A 14,939-nucleotide genomic window follows, 5' to 3' on the forward strand; every position below is an offset into this window, starting at 1 on the left:
GCAAAACCACCATCTTCACTTGCTTTGTGTGGTTTTGGAGGAAGGTTATAGCTGATGCCATGCCCGAACTAAGAAGGTATTCTAGACCCAAGTATGAAATCATGATTAGGAATATTTTCCAAAACACTCCCTAGCAAATGACTAGAATATCATCAGAAATCTGACCTATCTCTCCTACCTCCCTGTTAGCCAGAAAAGCTGAGTGGATTTCTGTACATGTGTGTGCACGTGGGAATGAGGCACGGGCAGGTAAATTTCACTGCTGGTTAAAGGCTTGCTAACTGCAGTACCTACCTCCATCCTGAACGGCCTGGCAAGAACACACAGTCAGAAAGCAGCTGGGGCAGTGTGAACCTTGATGTGTTCTCAGAAAGCAGGAGCTTATGTGATACCTTTCCTCTGCTTCTATGGATTTATTATTAAACTGAACCACACAGTTTAGTTATTCTATGGCCATGCATAAACATTTCAGTTCCTAAGGCCAAGGATTCCTAGATTAGCAACATTCAAGTCTACTAATCTATAAGTATGTGTATATATATAATCTTGTTCATTAATAACCAAGAATTAATTCAATTACCCTACTTTTGAACAGCTATTTTCTTTTCTTTTGAAGAAAAAAAAAACAAAAACAAAACTGCCATATCCTCTTATTTAGTTCAGTATAATGACACAAAAATAAAACTCTGATATTGCAAAACCAGCAAGAACATCTCTTTTTTCCCGACTTAAATTCAGGCTTACTTTGGCTTTCTTGTCACATCTGTTAAGGCTCACCCTCAAGAGTTAAAAAAGCACTGACCAAAAATATGCTCTTTAGCACAAGAAAGTGAGAGATTTCATTTTTAGCTTGGCAAATGGACAATAATCAATGCAGAGATGGGATAAAGATGTCAAATCTCTACAGAAATATTTTAGGGCAGCCTGTCTAAAATGACATCCAACTGAAGTTTTGTAGGTTACTAAATTGTGAACAGTTCCCTTCTTACCTTAAAAGAACAAACATACTTCAAAGGATACTTGCAAAATGTCTCTATCACCACAGGCAGATCGATACTTAGAAAGTTTTGTCGTGGTACAAAACTGCTGAGACTTACTGAAATGAAAATACACAAAGCATGAAAAGTCATTCCAGGGTTATAACATTATGAATTTTAGATTATAATTTTGCAGAAAAATCACATGTGAAATGACCCTCTTCCAGGACAAATAATCAATCTCAATAAGGGTTTGATTGTGTGTTTTTGTTTTTACAAGAGTGCAGCTATTATATTTTTCTTAAACGTGGCCACTATCACAGTAAAGTCACTACACAAAGCACAATTAGCATTTCAGTAAAACTAGATCTAAAATACATATTTTCAGAGGCATCTTTAGTCATAAAGACCCCACTGTACGATTCCAGTATTTTTCAAAGAAAAGAGATTATAGTTACCAGACTTTTTCAACATGTGCAAGTCCACATGCATACAGCAGGTGCACACAGTGGGTGTATTTTTTGGCCAGAAAAAATTTTCTCTGGCGGTACCTGCAGAAGATCCCCCTAACCTGAGGCTGAGCTCATGCTGTACAGGAGAGGGGGAGATGGGGAGCAGAATCCTGGAGTCCCTCTGAGAAGGCAAAGGCTACGAGGGAATTCACAGCTGCATCACACAATACCAGTTAGCTGATGCCTCAGGTTTTATTTTTATATTTTTCAGATTCTGTACTGCTTTAGTGTGTGGGTCTGGGCTTCACATTAGGGGATGGTAAGCTCTCTTCACAGAGTAGGTAGACAAAACAATTCCTTCTCTAGCTGGGGACCAAGGACCAAATCTCAGGCCCAAGAGGATAAACAATGGTGGAATCAAGAGGGACAAACAAGAAGGATGGGACTTCATAACCCAAGAAGGATGGGACTTCATAACCTAAAGAAATAATTGGACAATTAACTCCAATATGCCAATGGACCAGAACTCATAAAAGTGAGAGACCTTGTAACCAGTCATCCATTTTGTGACCATTTTAGGTTCTTCTTGGGTGTAGCCCTGGCTGGCCTCTTGTACTGCCCAAGGTGTATCCATTGAGGCCTTTTAATAAATCCCTACTTTATTCTTTAACTCTGTCTAACCTCTGTTCTAGGTCAGCCTCCACAAGGCATCATAGTCAGTACATAAGTAGCTTCTCTTCTGTGTTCAGATGGTGACTTCAAGATATAGCTTGGTGCAACTCAAAAACCTGGAGGTGGGACTTGGCATCCTCAAAAATAGTGACTGGAAAATTGCAGTGTCAAGGACCACATGATCTTGAATACTTTATTACTGTACACACTGGTCTTTGAAGGTGTACATGAACCTTCAGTAGACTGCATGTCAAATGTTTCTAAGAGATTCTTCAAGTCAAGTGCAGTAGTTTGACACCTGCCAGAAGGCACTATGTTAGTACAGGGATGTTCCACCCATTCTGGGTCTGCCAGCACCAGGGACCATTTGAGAACCATTCTGTGATAGCTGCAAGAAAAATGCCTTTCATACTAAAAGGAAGGCACAGCAGACTCTTATCCCCATAAGAAAGAGGTTAGGGTAAATTAATGCAGAATTAGAAAACCACCTTGAGAATAAACTTGCAGAGAATCACCAATACTCTCTGTCTTTAAAGAATAACTTTAGATGTGAGTTGCCAGCCACGATGGCCTGAATTTTCCCTACCTATGTGGAGAATAGTTATAACCATAAGAAATACATACCTCACAGAGATATTGAAAGGCAAGAGTTCAAATCCCACTCAATACAAACACCCCTTGGGAAAGGAACTTCCAAGGGCAGTTTAACCCACCCTTGGAGAAATTTTAACCATAGGCTAAGAGAACACTGGGAACATAACATACCAAAAGTAGTGCTAAGTATGTCTGCCTTAAGAGTGAGATCAGACTTCTTCAGGTTCACTAAAGAATTCAAGGACACAGTAACAAAGGCAGGGGAAAGCAGTTCTAAAGTCACATAAGGCAGAGAATTATTGTCCATTCAGCCACATAAAGACATTTTCTTCTGTTAATAGATGCTCTTCTGAGAAGTCCAGCCAACAAACACACCATGGGTTGGAAAGATATGGACAGCAAGGAGAACCAAAAAAAGAATGGGCTTGGTGTGGCAGCAAGCAGAGAGCTATTCAGTATCCAAACTACCTATGCTTGAAAGCCATGTTTTTGCTTAAAGCTTAAGACTGACCTTTGACTTAGGGGAACTGAGAGAAAATAAGTCTGTTGGATGACAGAGTGAAGACCACAACAGACAGAAATCCTGGACACCACCCAGCTCAGAAAGTCAGAAAGTCAAGTCAATCACAGAATCATAGAATGATTAGGGTAGGAAGGGACCTTAAACATCATTCTGTTCCAACCTCCCTGGCATCGGCAGGAACATCTACTAGACCAGGTTGCTCAAAACCCCATCCAGCCTTGCCTTGAACACTACCAGGGATGGGGCAGCCACCATTTCTATGGGCAACATGTTTCAGTGCCTCACCGTGTTTAGTGAAGAATTTCTTCATTGTATCTAATCTCTTTCTAGAAGAAAGCCTGCATGATAAGCCACTGACTATCAGAGATACAACTGGGAAGTTCTTCAAAACATTCTATGTGTTTTTTGAGCAGTTTTTAGTACCAAGGCATTGCAGTAAAAAAATAGTTGAACCACAAAAAAGCCCCAAAGATACAATTTTTTTTTCTCTTATACCTATTCTACATACAGAATTACTCAACTAAATGCAATATTTTATTAAAATACTCTTTCAGTCTTATTTTAAAAATTACATTGGTTAACCAAGCAGACACTACAGCCTGCTGCAGCTTGATACAGGGGATTGCCCCAGTGCAGGTGCAGGACTTTGAACTTGGTCTTATTGAACCTCATGAGGGTTCAAGTTTGTTCAGGTCCCATTGGATGGCTTCCCATCCTTCAGGTGTGGCAACTGCACCACGTAGCTTGGTATTGTCTGCAGACTTGTAGAAGGTGTACTTGATCCTGCAGTGGAGAGGCCATGTCCCAGCCCTTGGGTGGGGCTGCCCTATGGGACGTGCTCCCCTGCTTGGGAGGGCAGCTTCCCAGGAGCACCCCAAGTTCCAGCCCCACACAGGCCCACCCTGGCTGCCCGCTCATTCCAGGGCCATGAGGTCACACAGCCCCATGGTGCTCCAGCAGCTCTCCATGAGCACCCTGCGTGCCACCCCCACACAGCCCTGCCCTGGCTGCACGAGACCATGAGGTCACAGAACTCCATGGCACTGCACTGACCATAAGAACCAACTGCTCAGCCCCCATCCCCAACTGCAGCAGCAGCAGTGTGGTGGAAGGGGGACCATGGCCCTTGTCCAGCGTCTTTTCCTCTCCCTCCTCATTCTCTTTATGGTCCTGGATTCTCTGGCTGCCAACTATGCTCGACAGATATCACAGGAAGCAGGTAAGCTGCCAGCACTGGTCCAGCCTTTCATGGGCTAGGGGGGTCTTCTCTCCAGTGCTTTAGTGAGGGTTTCCTCTGTGTGAGCACTCTCCTGTTAAGAGAGTCCCAAGGGCTCATCTCTCCTCCAGGGATGTTGCACATTGTGCTTGAAGAGTGTTGAACTGCCAGCTCAGAGGTCCCCAGGTCCTCTGTAGCTCTGGCAATCCACTGACACCTGGCTCCCACGTTGTTACCTGACCCCCATCCAGTGCTTCTGTACACAAGAGCAGAAGATCCCAACACACAATGGAAACACGTCTCTGTGCTTGCTTCTAGCTGATTCTCTAGCAGATTCTCTGGCAGCTTGGAAGAAAGATGGTTTGGAGCCCTTGGGCGAGCTTGGAGCATGTAAGTTCTCAATGTCCCTTCCTTTGAAAGAGTAATTATCACTAATGTGTCAATAGCTTACTAATGAGCAATTTTCTTTAAGATGTTGAGGCTGACGGCTCGCAGAAATCTCCAGCCACCAAGCATATGCATAATCCCACAGGTAAGTTAGCTAGAAGAAAGTACATTTACCTTTTAATCTTCCTTCCATGTCAAATGCAACTCGTTCATCCCAAGGCCGATGCCAGCCTCTGGCATGGCCAGGTAGTTGCTGTCCTATGGTCAGCACAGGACTGCTGTGTGGCAGCAGGCTCTTTCCCAGTGCCTACTCTTGGATGTCACATCAGCAACTAAGCTGAAAGTGTGTTAGGTTCAAGACATCTGGATCCCATTGCAGAGACAATGCAAAACAGGACTCTTGCACAAACATAGCTTCCCCTGCAGCTCCATCCCAGAGCTTGCCCTGAGTATCTAGATGACCAAAGCTACCAAAGTAGCCCCAGGCAGGATCCCTCTCATGAGCTGAGATCCACATTAGCGTTCAGACTCATATATTGGGCAAGGCAGCTAGAGGGAACCTCCCCACCCTCCTGCATCCTCCATGCCTGTGCCATGCTGAGGCTTTACTTGTATCTGCTCTTTGGCAGTACTACCAAAGTCTGGAGAAAAAAAAGAGAATGTGAAAGCTGGTGAATCTCCTCAAGCAGACCAAAAGCATTCAGGTACTGAGCAGTCCTGCTGGGGTCCCTTATGGGGAAACACATCCAGAAACCTGGGAGTGGCTGCAAGGGGTGTAAATGCTGGGGAAAGGGCAAACAGGGAGAGCAAGGCTCAAGTGTCTCCTGTGAAGGCCTGACTCCATCCCCTTGGGGTGTGGGAGCTGGCCCAGAGAGGGAGAATTGCACGTGGAACTTCCTGATGAGTTTTTGCCGAAGAAGTGACTGGCCAAGCAGCAGTGCTCCCCACTCCTGCTCATCTGAGATCTGTTCAGAGGGGCAACCATCCCCAAAGGGTGGGAGTATGCCTCCAGGACCTGCACTGGGGGGAAAACAGAACATTCTGGTGGTATCAAACATGCTGCAAGTTCACAAGTGGTAAACTGGCAGCAGACAGGCTAACACTTTGAATTGCTCTGCAGAAAAGGCTGGAGAAACAACCAAACAAGCTCCTAATGCCCACGAGCACATAGAAAGTGTTTTCTGTCGTGGAACAGGCTGTATAGTAGGCATAGTGATAGTCGTGCTTGCTGTGACAGCTGGGGTACTGATGTGCTCTCTCGCAATCTGCTGGTGTGGGAGAAAACGGTGAGTCATCAATCCCCTCACAGCTCCTGCTTCCCTCAAAGGCAGCTCACAGCCACAAAGTGCTTCTAGTCAGGCTGCTGTGCAGGAGCAAGTTAGTGATTGGTTGAAAAACCCTGCTGAGGCTTTTGCAGCTGTCAGCAGCTTTAACTGGCCTCTTATTTTCTGGGTCTTCTCTTGGGGAGCCTACTTGGACTGGAGCCAGTGTTTGCTCAAATTGAGCCTGCCTGGATAAGAGCAGCTCGCATGAGTGACAGGCAGAGGCAAAACAAAGTCAGGATGAGAAAGAGTGGGGGTAATACTGCTCTAGAAAGCAAGAGATGCATTGGCATCTCCTGCTGACCAGTGAACCTGCCTGGAGGAGTCCCTCTGCTTGGTGTGCCAGCAGCTTCACTCACAGCAGTGAGCTCTGCCAGGTCTGGGCCCCGCTGTGGAGGAGAGTCCCTGTGTCTCACCCGCAGCTTAGCCACCTCCTCTCTCCACAGGGAACTCTCTGGAGACCAGCAGGAACGCGCCCGCCTGATCACACACTCAGACAGCCAGACCAGTTCACCTGAACCTCCCCTGCCACTGCAGTAGCCCTAAGAAACTCACACATCTAATCCTGGAGCTGTCCCTGTTCCCCTGCCCCTCCTTGGCTGCCCTCAAGCAGCTGTGGGAACTGCCCAGCCCCAGCCACAACAGAAACTGCCGCTTCCACCCCCAAACCTGCTGGCCCAGCCCTCTGGACAAAGCTGAAGGTGGGCCTGCCAGGGTAGGGGCTGGGCTGACAGAAACACAACCAACAGCTTCAGGGATTGGCTTTTTGTCTCAATAAAAGGGACAGTCTTCACACAAGTATTTGTATAGTATCAGAATATCCAGAGTTGGAAGGGACTCACAAAGACCAAGTCTAACTCCTGGCCTTGCACAAGACATCCCCAGGAGACACACCATGTGCCTGAGAGCATTGTCCAAATGTTGCTTGAACTCTGTCAAGCTTGGTGTTTTGACAGTCAAGACTGCTTCCCTGGGGAGCCTGTTCCACTGCCTGACCACCTTATGGGTGAAGAACCTTTTCCTGATATCTGATCTAAACCTCCCCTGGCACAGTTTCAGGCCATTTCTTGGGGTCCTGTCACTGGTCACCAGAGAGAAGAGATCAATGCCTGCCCCTCCACTTCCCCTCATGAGTTTGTAGACCATGATGAAGTTTCCTCCAGGCTGAGGAAGTGATCTCAGCCGCTCCTCAAACAGTTTCCATTCTAGACTCTTCACCCTTTTCGTAGCCCTCCTCTGGATGCACTCTAATGCCTTTATATCTTTCCTATATTGTGGTGCCCAAAACTGCCCCCAGGACCTGAGGTGAGGCTGCCCCAGTGCAGAGCAGTGGGACAATCCCCTCCCTTGCCCAGACAGCGATGCTGCCCCTGATGGCCCCAGGACACAGGTGGCCCTCCTGGCTGCCAGGGCACTGCTGCCTCATGTTCAGCTTGCCACTCACCAAGACACTCAGATGTCTTCTTGCAGGGCTGCTCTCCAGCCCTGCATTACCCAGTTTGTCTGTATGCACAGGTCAAGTGATACCCAAAGCAAACAACTTGTCAAGTTGAAGGCTGGTATCAGAACATCTGATCAAAACTCCTGTTCATGAGCCAAAATAGCAAAATGTCTGAGACAGCCAGTGTATTCAAAGGTTTCAAAAGACACACACTGCAAAACACTGTAGTTTTAAAGCCTGACTGTCTCCTGACAAACACCTAATGGCCACTACCATCCTGAACCTGAAATTATGCCTACATTGAGAATGGATCATTGCTCTTCTTCCCTCTCTGTTACAATAAAGTGTTATCACTGACAGCCACTAGAAATGGAACTAAGTTCCAAACCTTGCTGCTGAAGCAAGCTCCAAACACAGAGAAACTCTTCAGGAAGTTGCTGGACTGACCTTTAGAGACTGTAATATTAAGCAATGAATTTTGTGGCTGTAATGGATCAAACCTAATGGTAGTGGGCAAATCTGTCCACTGAAGAATAACAAAAGAATTACAGAAATTATGTTCTACAGGCTTGTCTTCAAAGACACTGCTGGGAAGAGGTGAACAGCAATGAGCCTGGGTGAGAGAAAACAGTCATTGTTTTCCCACTCTAATTAAACAATTCTTTGACCTGGAAATAATGTTTCTTTTGTTGGCTCATGCTAGATGGTGTTGGCAAATATTGAGAAGGATTCACAACAGACACAATTTTAATTGGAAGTGACTTGGAGACTAGGTTGACCAAAGAGATTTTCAAAACTTCTTCATTGGGGAAAGGGCATGTATGCCATGGAGGAGACAGACAGCACGGCATGAGATATTTCTGTGTGGTCTCCTAAAGAACTCTATGTGTAATCCTTCAAACCTGGGTTAAAAGCAATGAAGGACCATCCTCAGTTAGAAGGGTAAACAAGCATGGAAATACTGAGAGAGCAGGCTGTACCAGAAAGACCTTCACCATGGATTGCTGTTGCTCCTAAACATGTCCAAAGCCAGGAAGTGCCTTTTTATTTTAAAAGACTTGGATATAACAGAAGTAGGAGGCTGGTCAAGCTTGAGGAAATGATCTCTAGGTAAGTTCCTTCTTTTTGTGAAGAAAATCTTACAGTTTTGGTCTGTGATGGATAAGAGATGGATAAGAGATTCAGGGATATGATGTTTCCTCAAGTAGTGTGAATTCCTAATATAAATCTTAGTCACTAGATTCTTCCCAACTAACAAGGGCCAGAGAAGGAAGCAAAAATGTTGCACTATTAGAAACGACATGAGGGAATAAAACCCCTCATACATGATAAAGAAGAAACACTGCAAATTTGCATGGCAGTACTGACAGGACTCTCCATTTCAACCTTACATAGCAACAGTCCAACAGAGGAAGGGACTTTAGAACATAACTGGCCTGCAATAGGAAGAGTTTAAAAGACTTAATACCATTTGTATTGAACTGGCAGTATGAGTTTATATTAGATAATATTTTTTACAGAAAGAATGCTAATTAAAAGCATTAATGTGTCTGTCCCAAACAACATGCACTCCTAATCATGCTTCTGTTTTAGTTTTGGCCAAATCTCCATCCCTGCAAGTTCATTTAGGATTATAATTCTTTAAAATTTTGCTATTTTTAAATACTGGAAACAAGTGGTATCTATTACCTCCATAACAACAAAAATATTTTTGCTAGGATATTTAAATTTGAGGCAACAGATTTAATAGAAATACACTGTTAAGACTATTTCTTCTAATAGTCTTCTAAGTATCTATTTCTTCTTATTTCTTCTAAGTAGCTAATACAGATATACTTTTTAAAAAAATATATGTCACCTGGAAGTTACCTTCAAATGAAAATATGAAATAATTACTGCTTTTCCATGAATCAGGACTGCCATGACAACAATACAAGCCTAAGCAGAAAATAATGCCTGCATAATTTTAGAATGTTATTCAAACATTGCTTCAGTGACATTTCTAGAGAAAGTATAGTCATAGTACACACTAGTACTACAACTCCCATATTATGTTGTGTGTTAAATATAGCACCACTCTAAAAAGTAATGTTTCCTGCAGGCAGAAAGATCACACTACAGAATAAGGCATTTCATTAAAACATATTCCTATTTCAAAGCTCATACAGTACAGGAAGAAATTATTTTCTTTTTTTTTAACTGTAAAAACCAGTTACCACATTTTGATCAGTCACATTTGGGGAAAAAAAAATCAAAAAGCCACACCAAACCTATTGGCCCCAGCCAGTCCTGCACAGTGCAATGCTAAGCCTGAAATATTTAGAAGTTGTTTCACTGGAATGAAACTCTACAATGGCACAGCAGACTGCTTGTTACCCAAGCCAGCATCCTATCATTTTGGTCTAGTGTTTTTCCAAAGGGAACATAAGAGCATAGATTACATTTGCAGCAAAGCTGGTAATAAAATTAAACTTCTAGCTTTCAAATTAATACATTAAGTGCACAATTCCAAGGGTAAATCCCTTTAAAATTCTACTCCTACACGTGTATGCAAACAGTATTTTTACAGAATAACTTCTTAAAGAAGAACTACCCCTTTAAATGCAATAACATTCTTTTCTAACTTCTGAAAGACTGGCAGGTTCAATTCTTATGAAGAATTACTACAGTGGGAAACACCAATGAAAACTCCATTGCTCCAATGTATTGAAAAGGGAAAAACATCAATTGTTCTTCAGTACCAATAGGTTGTATTATTAAAGTCCAAGAAAAGGAATTCTGAATAATTATAAAATTCTATTCTTAAAATATGTTGCTGCATTTGAAATAAATATCATCAGATACAGTAGTGTGTGTTGGTAACACACAAGTCAAAAATGTTTTCCTCTTAAATAGCATAAGGCCAGAAGTAAGAAATGAAGAGATTATATTTTGGGCTTAAATTAGAGTATATTATAAAAAAAGTTGAAATAAGTAACTCCTCACAGAGTATCAAATTACCAGTATGGAAAAATAAAGACTGATAGATTAGTTAAAAATATGGTATCCAAGAATGCTATTGGATTTACCTCATCAGATTTCATCACTGTTTCTAAAACTCTTTTGTACCTAATTTCAGTGCTTATTCAGAAAAATACAATGCCTTCCTAAGGAGATACTTCCAAGGCAGTACTTCTAAAATCACCCCAAGAGTTTCAGCTGCCTGTGAGGAACAGATACCTTCCTCACAGGAAGGGACGGTAATTTAACACTTCAAATTTCTTAAAGCCCATCTGCAGCTAATTTTCACCATGCCACTCAAGCTATCAAGTCGGATGCTGATGAATTTGTTCATTCTTTCCATACTCACTTCAGGAGCAGAATAACTTTTTATTTATATAAGATGCCCAAAGGAGAGTCACAGTGAACTTCAAAGAAAGGAACTGAAATTTTATATGTTACTTAATTTAGGGCAGTCAAATGAAAAAATAAATCAGGAAAAAAACTATGTTGTGATAACACTTGTGGCTCAGTAGTCACGGGAATCTGTCACAGATACTTGGATATTAGGTGTGATTTAACCAGTCATGCTAATATTCCAGGCAAGGCATTGGAGCAAGGTGCCCTAGAGATTTTAAAATAGCATTTTGAGACATTTATGTGCTAGGAAAATGCATGCACCTGGTTCCTATGACTAACCTGCATAAGATCTGTTCCAGAAATAGCCCTTTCATAGTTTTCTGAAAAAACAACCATCTCATATCACATATGGTTTCTATTGCCTTCATAACTCATTGCACTGTGAACATTTTATTTTAGGTCTGAGTAGTCCATGTCTCTCCACTGGCTGTAACAAGAAATGGATTCTGCTTTAAACAAATTAACTGAGAAGCACTCTAAGACCTTGTTTAAGCAGGCAGGCAAAGGAAACAATATTAGAGATTGCTTTTGCTAAACTTCCAATAAATGATACCAACCTGTGTACTGAAGATGCATGGGGTGTCCTACGTAGAGCATGTCAATATGGGGCGGATGCTTTACCCTGATGAGCCTTGTTTGGTTCTCCAAAGAAGGAGTCACACAAAAGCTTGGAACAAAGTCCTTATGGCAGTCCATGTTGGTTCGACAAACTTTGCTGGCTTCAATAACTTTTCGTGCTGGCAGACAGGCATACTGCAAAGGGTGTTTAAAATCATCATGAAAGGTAAAGGTAAGCTATTTTCCAGCACATCAAAATAAAGGGAACAAAAGATTCCTTTTTAAGCAAAGAAATGCCTCACTGATACAAGCCCATGAAGAGCTAAAATCTGATTTTTTTTCCCCTAGTTTTTTGTTGTGAAATCCTCACAAATCTCTACCTGACGCATATTCAACCTGTCATTCCATATTTTGTAGTGTGGAAGAGAGGGTATGTACGTGTACCAAAATAAAAGCAAACTATTTCTAGCAAAGTACATATATGCACAACAAAAAAATCATGGCATCTAAACATAGGTCAGTGATTTCTAATGGACAGAGCCTGTATCAACATCCTAGTGACTGATCTGTTCAAAATGAAGTTTCAGCAAATAAACCAACAAACCTACCTGGTGTGTGGTAGCTAAGAAATCATTCTCAACTAAGATGAACACAGGACTCTACGCACTGCTGTGCCCCAACCCCTGCCTGTAACACTCTTCCACTCCCTAAGTCTGACAGACCAGATCTTTCTTGCTCCACATGGGCCAAAGACAGTACAGCAGAAGGGAACAGGAAATTAGTTTTCCCCTTCATGTCTCTTGGAAAATCTCAGTGACACCTTTCCTTTTGTTCTAAAAATAGAAGCAAGGAATCATAATCTACTATTTGCCTTAGGAGGAAAAGCAAAAGTAATTTCTACCTTCTCAGCCTGATCATTGCACTCCCCATAACACGTGTCAGACCCTCACCATTAACCTTGATACAAATTCCTTCTACTCTAATGAAGGAGAAGACACACTTTCAAAAACTGCTGCATAGCACTGCAAAGACCACTAAAAAAAATGTTCAAAACTTGCAGCCAGTCTAAAGACACCTGAAAGTCACAAGGTCTCAAGCTTCCTGATGCTTTTATTTCTTCCCTGTTCATAAGTAGCAACCACAAGCTTAAGAACGCCCAGGCTCAATGCAATAGTGATTTATCAAATCTTGCTTGACACCGCCTTATTTCAAATGAACCACTGGAATGTGTTCAGCTCTTAGTGGTTAAATACCCTGGAGTGGGAAGTTTACCACTGCAGAAACTGTAAACATAGCAGATTTGGAAAAAAATTATTTTAATTTCTTCAGATATTTATCACTAGAGTCAGAACAATAACAAACTGGTATGTGTAGAAAAGTTTACACAGTTGATTTGTGTGTTCTTCTGCTTGTAAAGAACCAACAGAAATATTCCATCACTGTCAGTATGGAACACATATTTTAAAAAACATTGATGAAGTTTCACAGAATCATAGAATGGCTTGGGTTGGAAGGCACCCTAAAGATATCCCATTCCCAACCCCAGTCATGGGCAGGGACCTACTCCTGGACCAGGTTACCCAGAGTTCCATCCAGCCTGGCCTTGAACATTTCCAGGGATGGGGCATCCACAGTTCTTCTGGGTAACTTGTGCCAGTGGCTCAGAATTTTCACAGTAAAGAAATTCTTCCTAATGTCTAATCTAAATCTGCCCTCTTTCAGTTTAAAGCCATTCCCCATTGTCCTGTCACTATATGCCCCTGTGAAAAGTCTCTCCTCAGCTTTGTTGTAGGCACACTTTTAGGCACTGGAATGCTGCTAAACCCTTTTTTAAGGGAGTAAGGCAAAATCCTACTGAGAAACTTGGTTTCTATGCGACAAGAAAATCAACATAGTGAAAAAAAAATTAAGTATGGGCCCTTATGTTGAGAAACTGGACAATCTCTAGGACCTTCTCCTGCATGTTTTTATTTAAATTTAGGGAGCAGTGCTGCTGGCTTCAGACAAAATAACTGAACAGACAGTACAGGGCTTTGCTTTCCCTGTAGTGCTGAATACTTTTAAAAGACTGAAACACCAAAATAAGCAATTTCAACTTCTCAAAAGTTTTTTTTCCCACCAGTATTGTGCATTCAGAATACTGAAAATGACTGAGGTGTCTTTCTGCCTAAAGGAATGAGGTGCCTAAGATTTTTTATGATTCTTCCAGAGACTTCCTGTTTGATTATGGGAAAAATTGTAACTAGCATTTTGTAGTTTTTTAAGCTGTAATTGGGAAAATTGTATACATGCACAGCTCTATTACAAACTGTAGATATTCTTAAACACTTGAGTATGCTGTATAGGTGTAGGCAAATATTACTAATTAAATTCTAAAAAAAAAATAGATTTGCCAAAGAGAATTAGCAGTTTAAGTAACTTACCAGATGGCTGTCCAACTTATTGCTGTATGAAAAGCAAATGTCTGTGAGGCTGTTGTTACTACAACATTCTACTGTGCCATCAAGTCTTCTGTAAACTAAAGAACATAGGCATAGAGCAAATAATCAATACTATTTGTTGAAAAAATTAGTCTCTGAATGAAGTAAAACTATTATTACTATTATTAATTGTCCTGCAGCCTTCATAGAATTACACTAATTCACAGTCTAGCTGAGGCTCAGTCACAACTACAAATAAAGCTTCACCACCAACACGTGAATGTCCCATGATTTCAGTCACGTGACATACTGATTTTTTCACCTTTATAAATCTCCTTGAGATACTGGGGATCTAACATTGCATTATTTTGAATATTACAAGTTGCAAAACACTTCCATATCCATTGCCCCTAACTTGCACCAATATTTGGCTTAGAAATTTGTTAGCTACCACTGTACTGATTTCACTGCCTGGCTGTGGAAATGGCCAAGACTCAAAACATACTTTTTACATCATGAAGGCCTTCCAAGCCTTGAAGGCTGCAGCAGTGAACAAATGATGTTTTAGACCTTGATTTAATTAGCCTGGTAAAGAACCTTTGTACATATGCTCTTGAAATGAATTAAGCCTAACTTGCTGTGCCGCTTAAACACACACAGATGCAGAAGAATGGTCAGGGTAAGGACCTGTATCACAGCAAGGCAGATCAAGCCTGTGATACTGGCTGCTGATTTATCACTGCACAACCTGCAATCCACTGACATGGAACTTTATGCCTGAGGCTTACAGGTGCAAGCACTGTACCGTACAAACCTTTTTTCAATTACCCTGAGGCTAAGAAACCACATATATTTTTGAATAGCAAATGACCATGAAATTAGTATTCTTATAAACTACATTGAAACCACTTTTCTTTTAATTTAAAAAAGTTCCTTAGGGCATTGTTTTCTCTCTAGCTTCAATACTCAGATAGTTCA

General features: G+C 41.9%; 1 protein-coding gene across 1 annotated transcript in view; it reads right to left on the bottom strand.

Moving 5' to 3' along the window:
- The window catches only part of MBTPS2 (membrane bound transcription factor peptidase, site 2), a 40,918-nt gene that overhangs the window by 6,150 nt on the left and 19,829 nt on the right, over nucleotides 1-14,939 (bottom strand). Inside the window, exons 8-10 of the mRNA XM_030949273.1 lie at nucleotides 13,965-14,059; nucleotides 11,541-11,736; nucleotides 1,021-1,096 (exon numbers count right to left, since the gene is read on the bottom strand). Coding sequence (XP_030805133.1) covers nucleotides 1,021-1,096; nucleotides 11,541-11,736; nucleotides 13,965-14,059 — 367 coding nt within the window. The remainder of the gene's footprint in view (nucleotides 1-1,020; nucleotides 1,097-11,540; nucleotides 11,737-13,964; nucleotides 14,060-14,939) is intronic.

This window comes from Camarhynchus parvulus, chromosome 1, assembly GCF_901933205.1.
Source record: "Camarhynchus parvulus chromosome 1, STF_HiC, whole genome shotgun sequence".
NCBI lineage: Eukaryota > Metazoa > Chordata > Aves > Passeriformes > Thraupidae > Camarhynchus > Camarhynchus parvulus.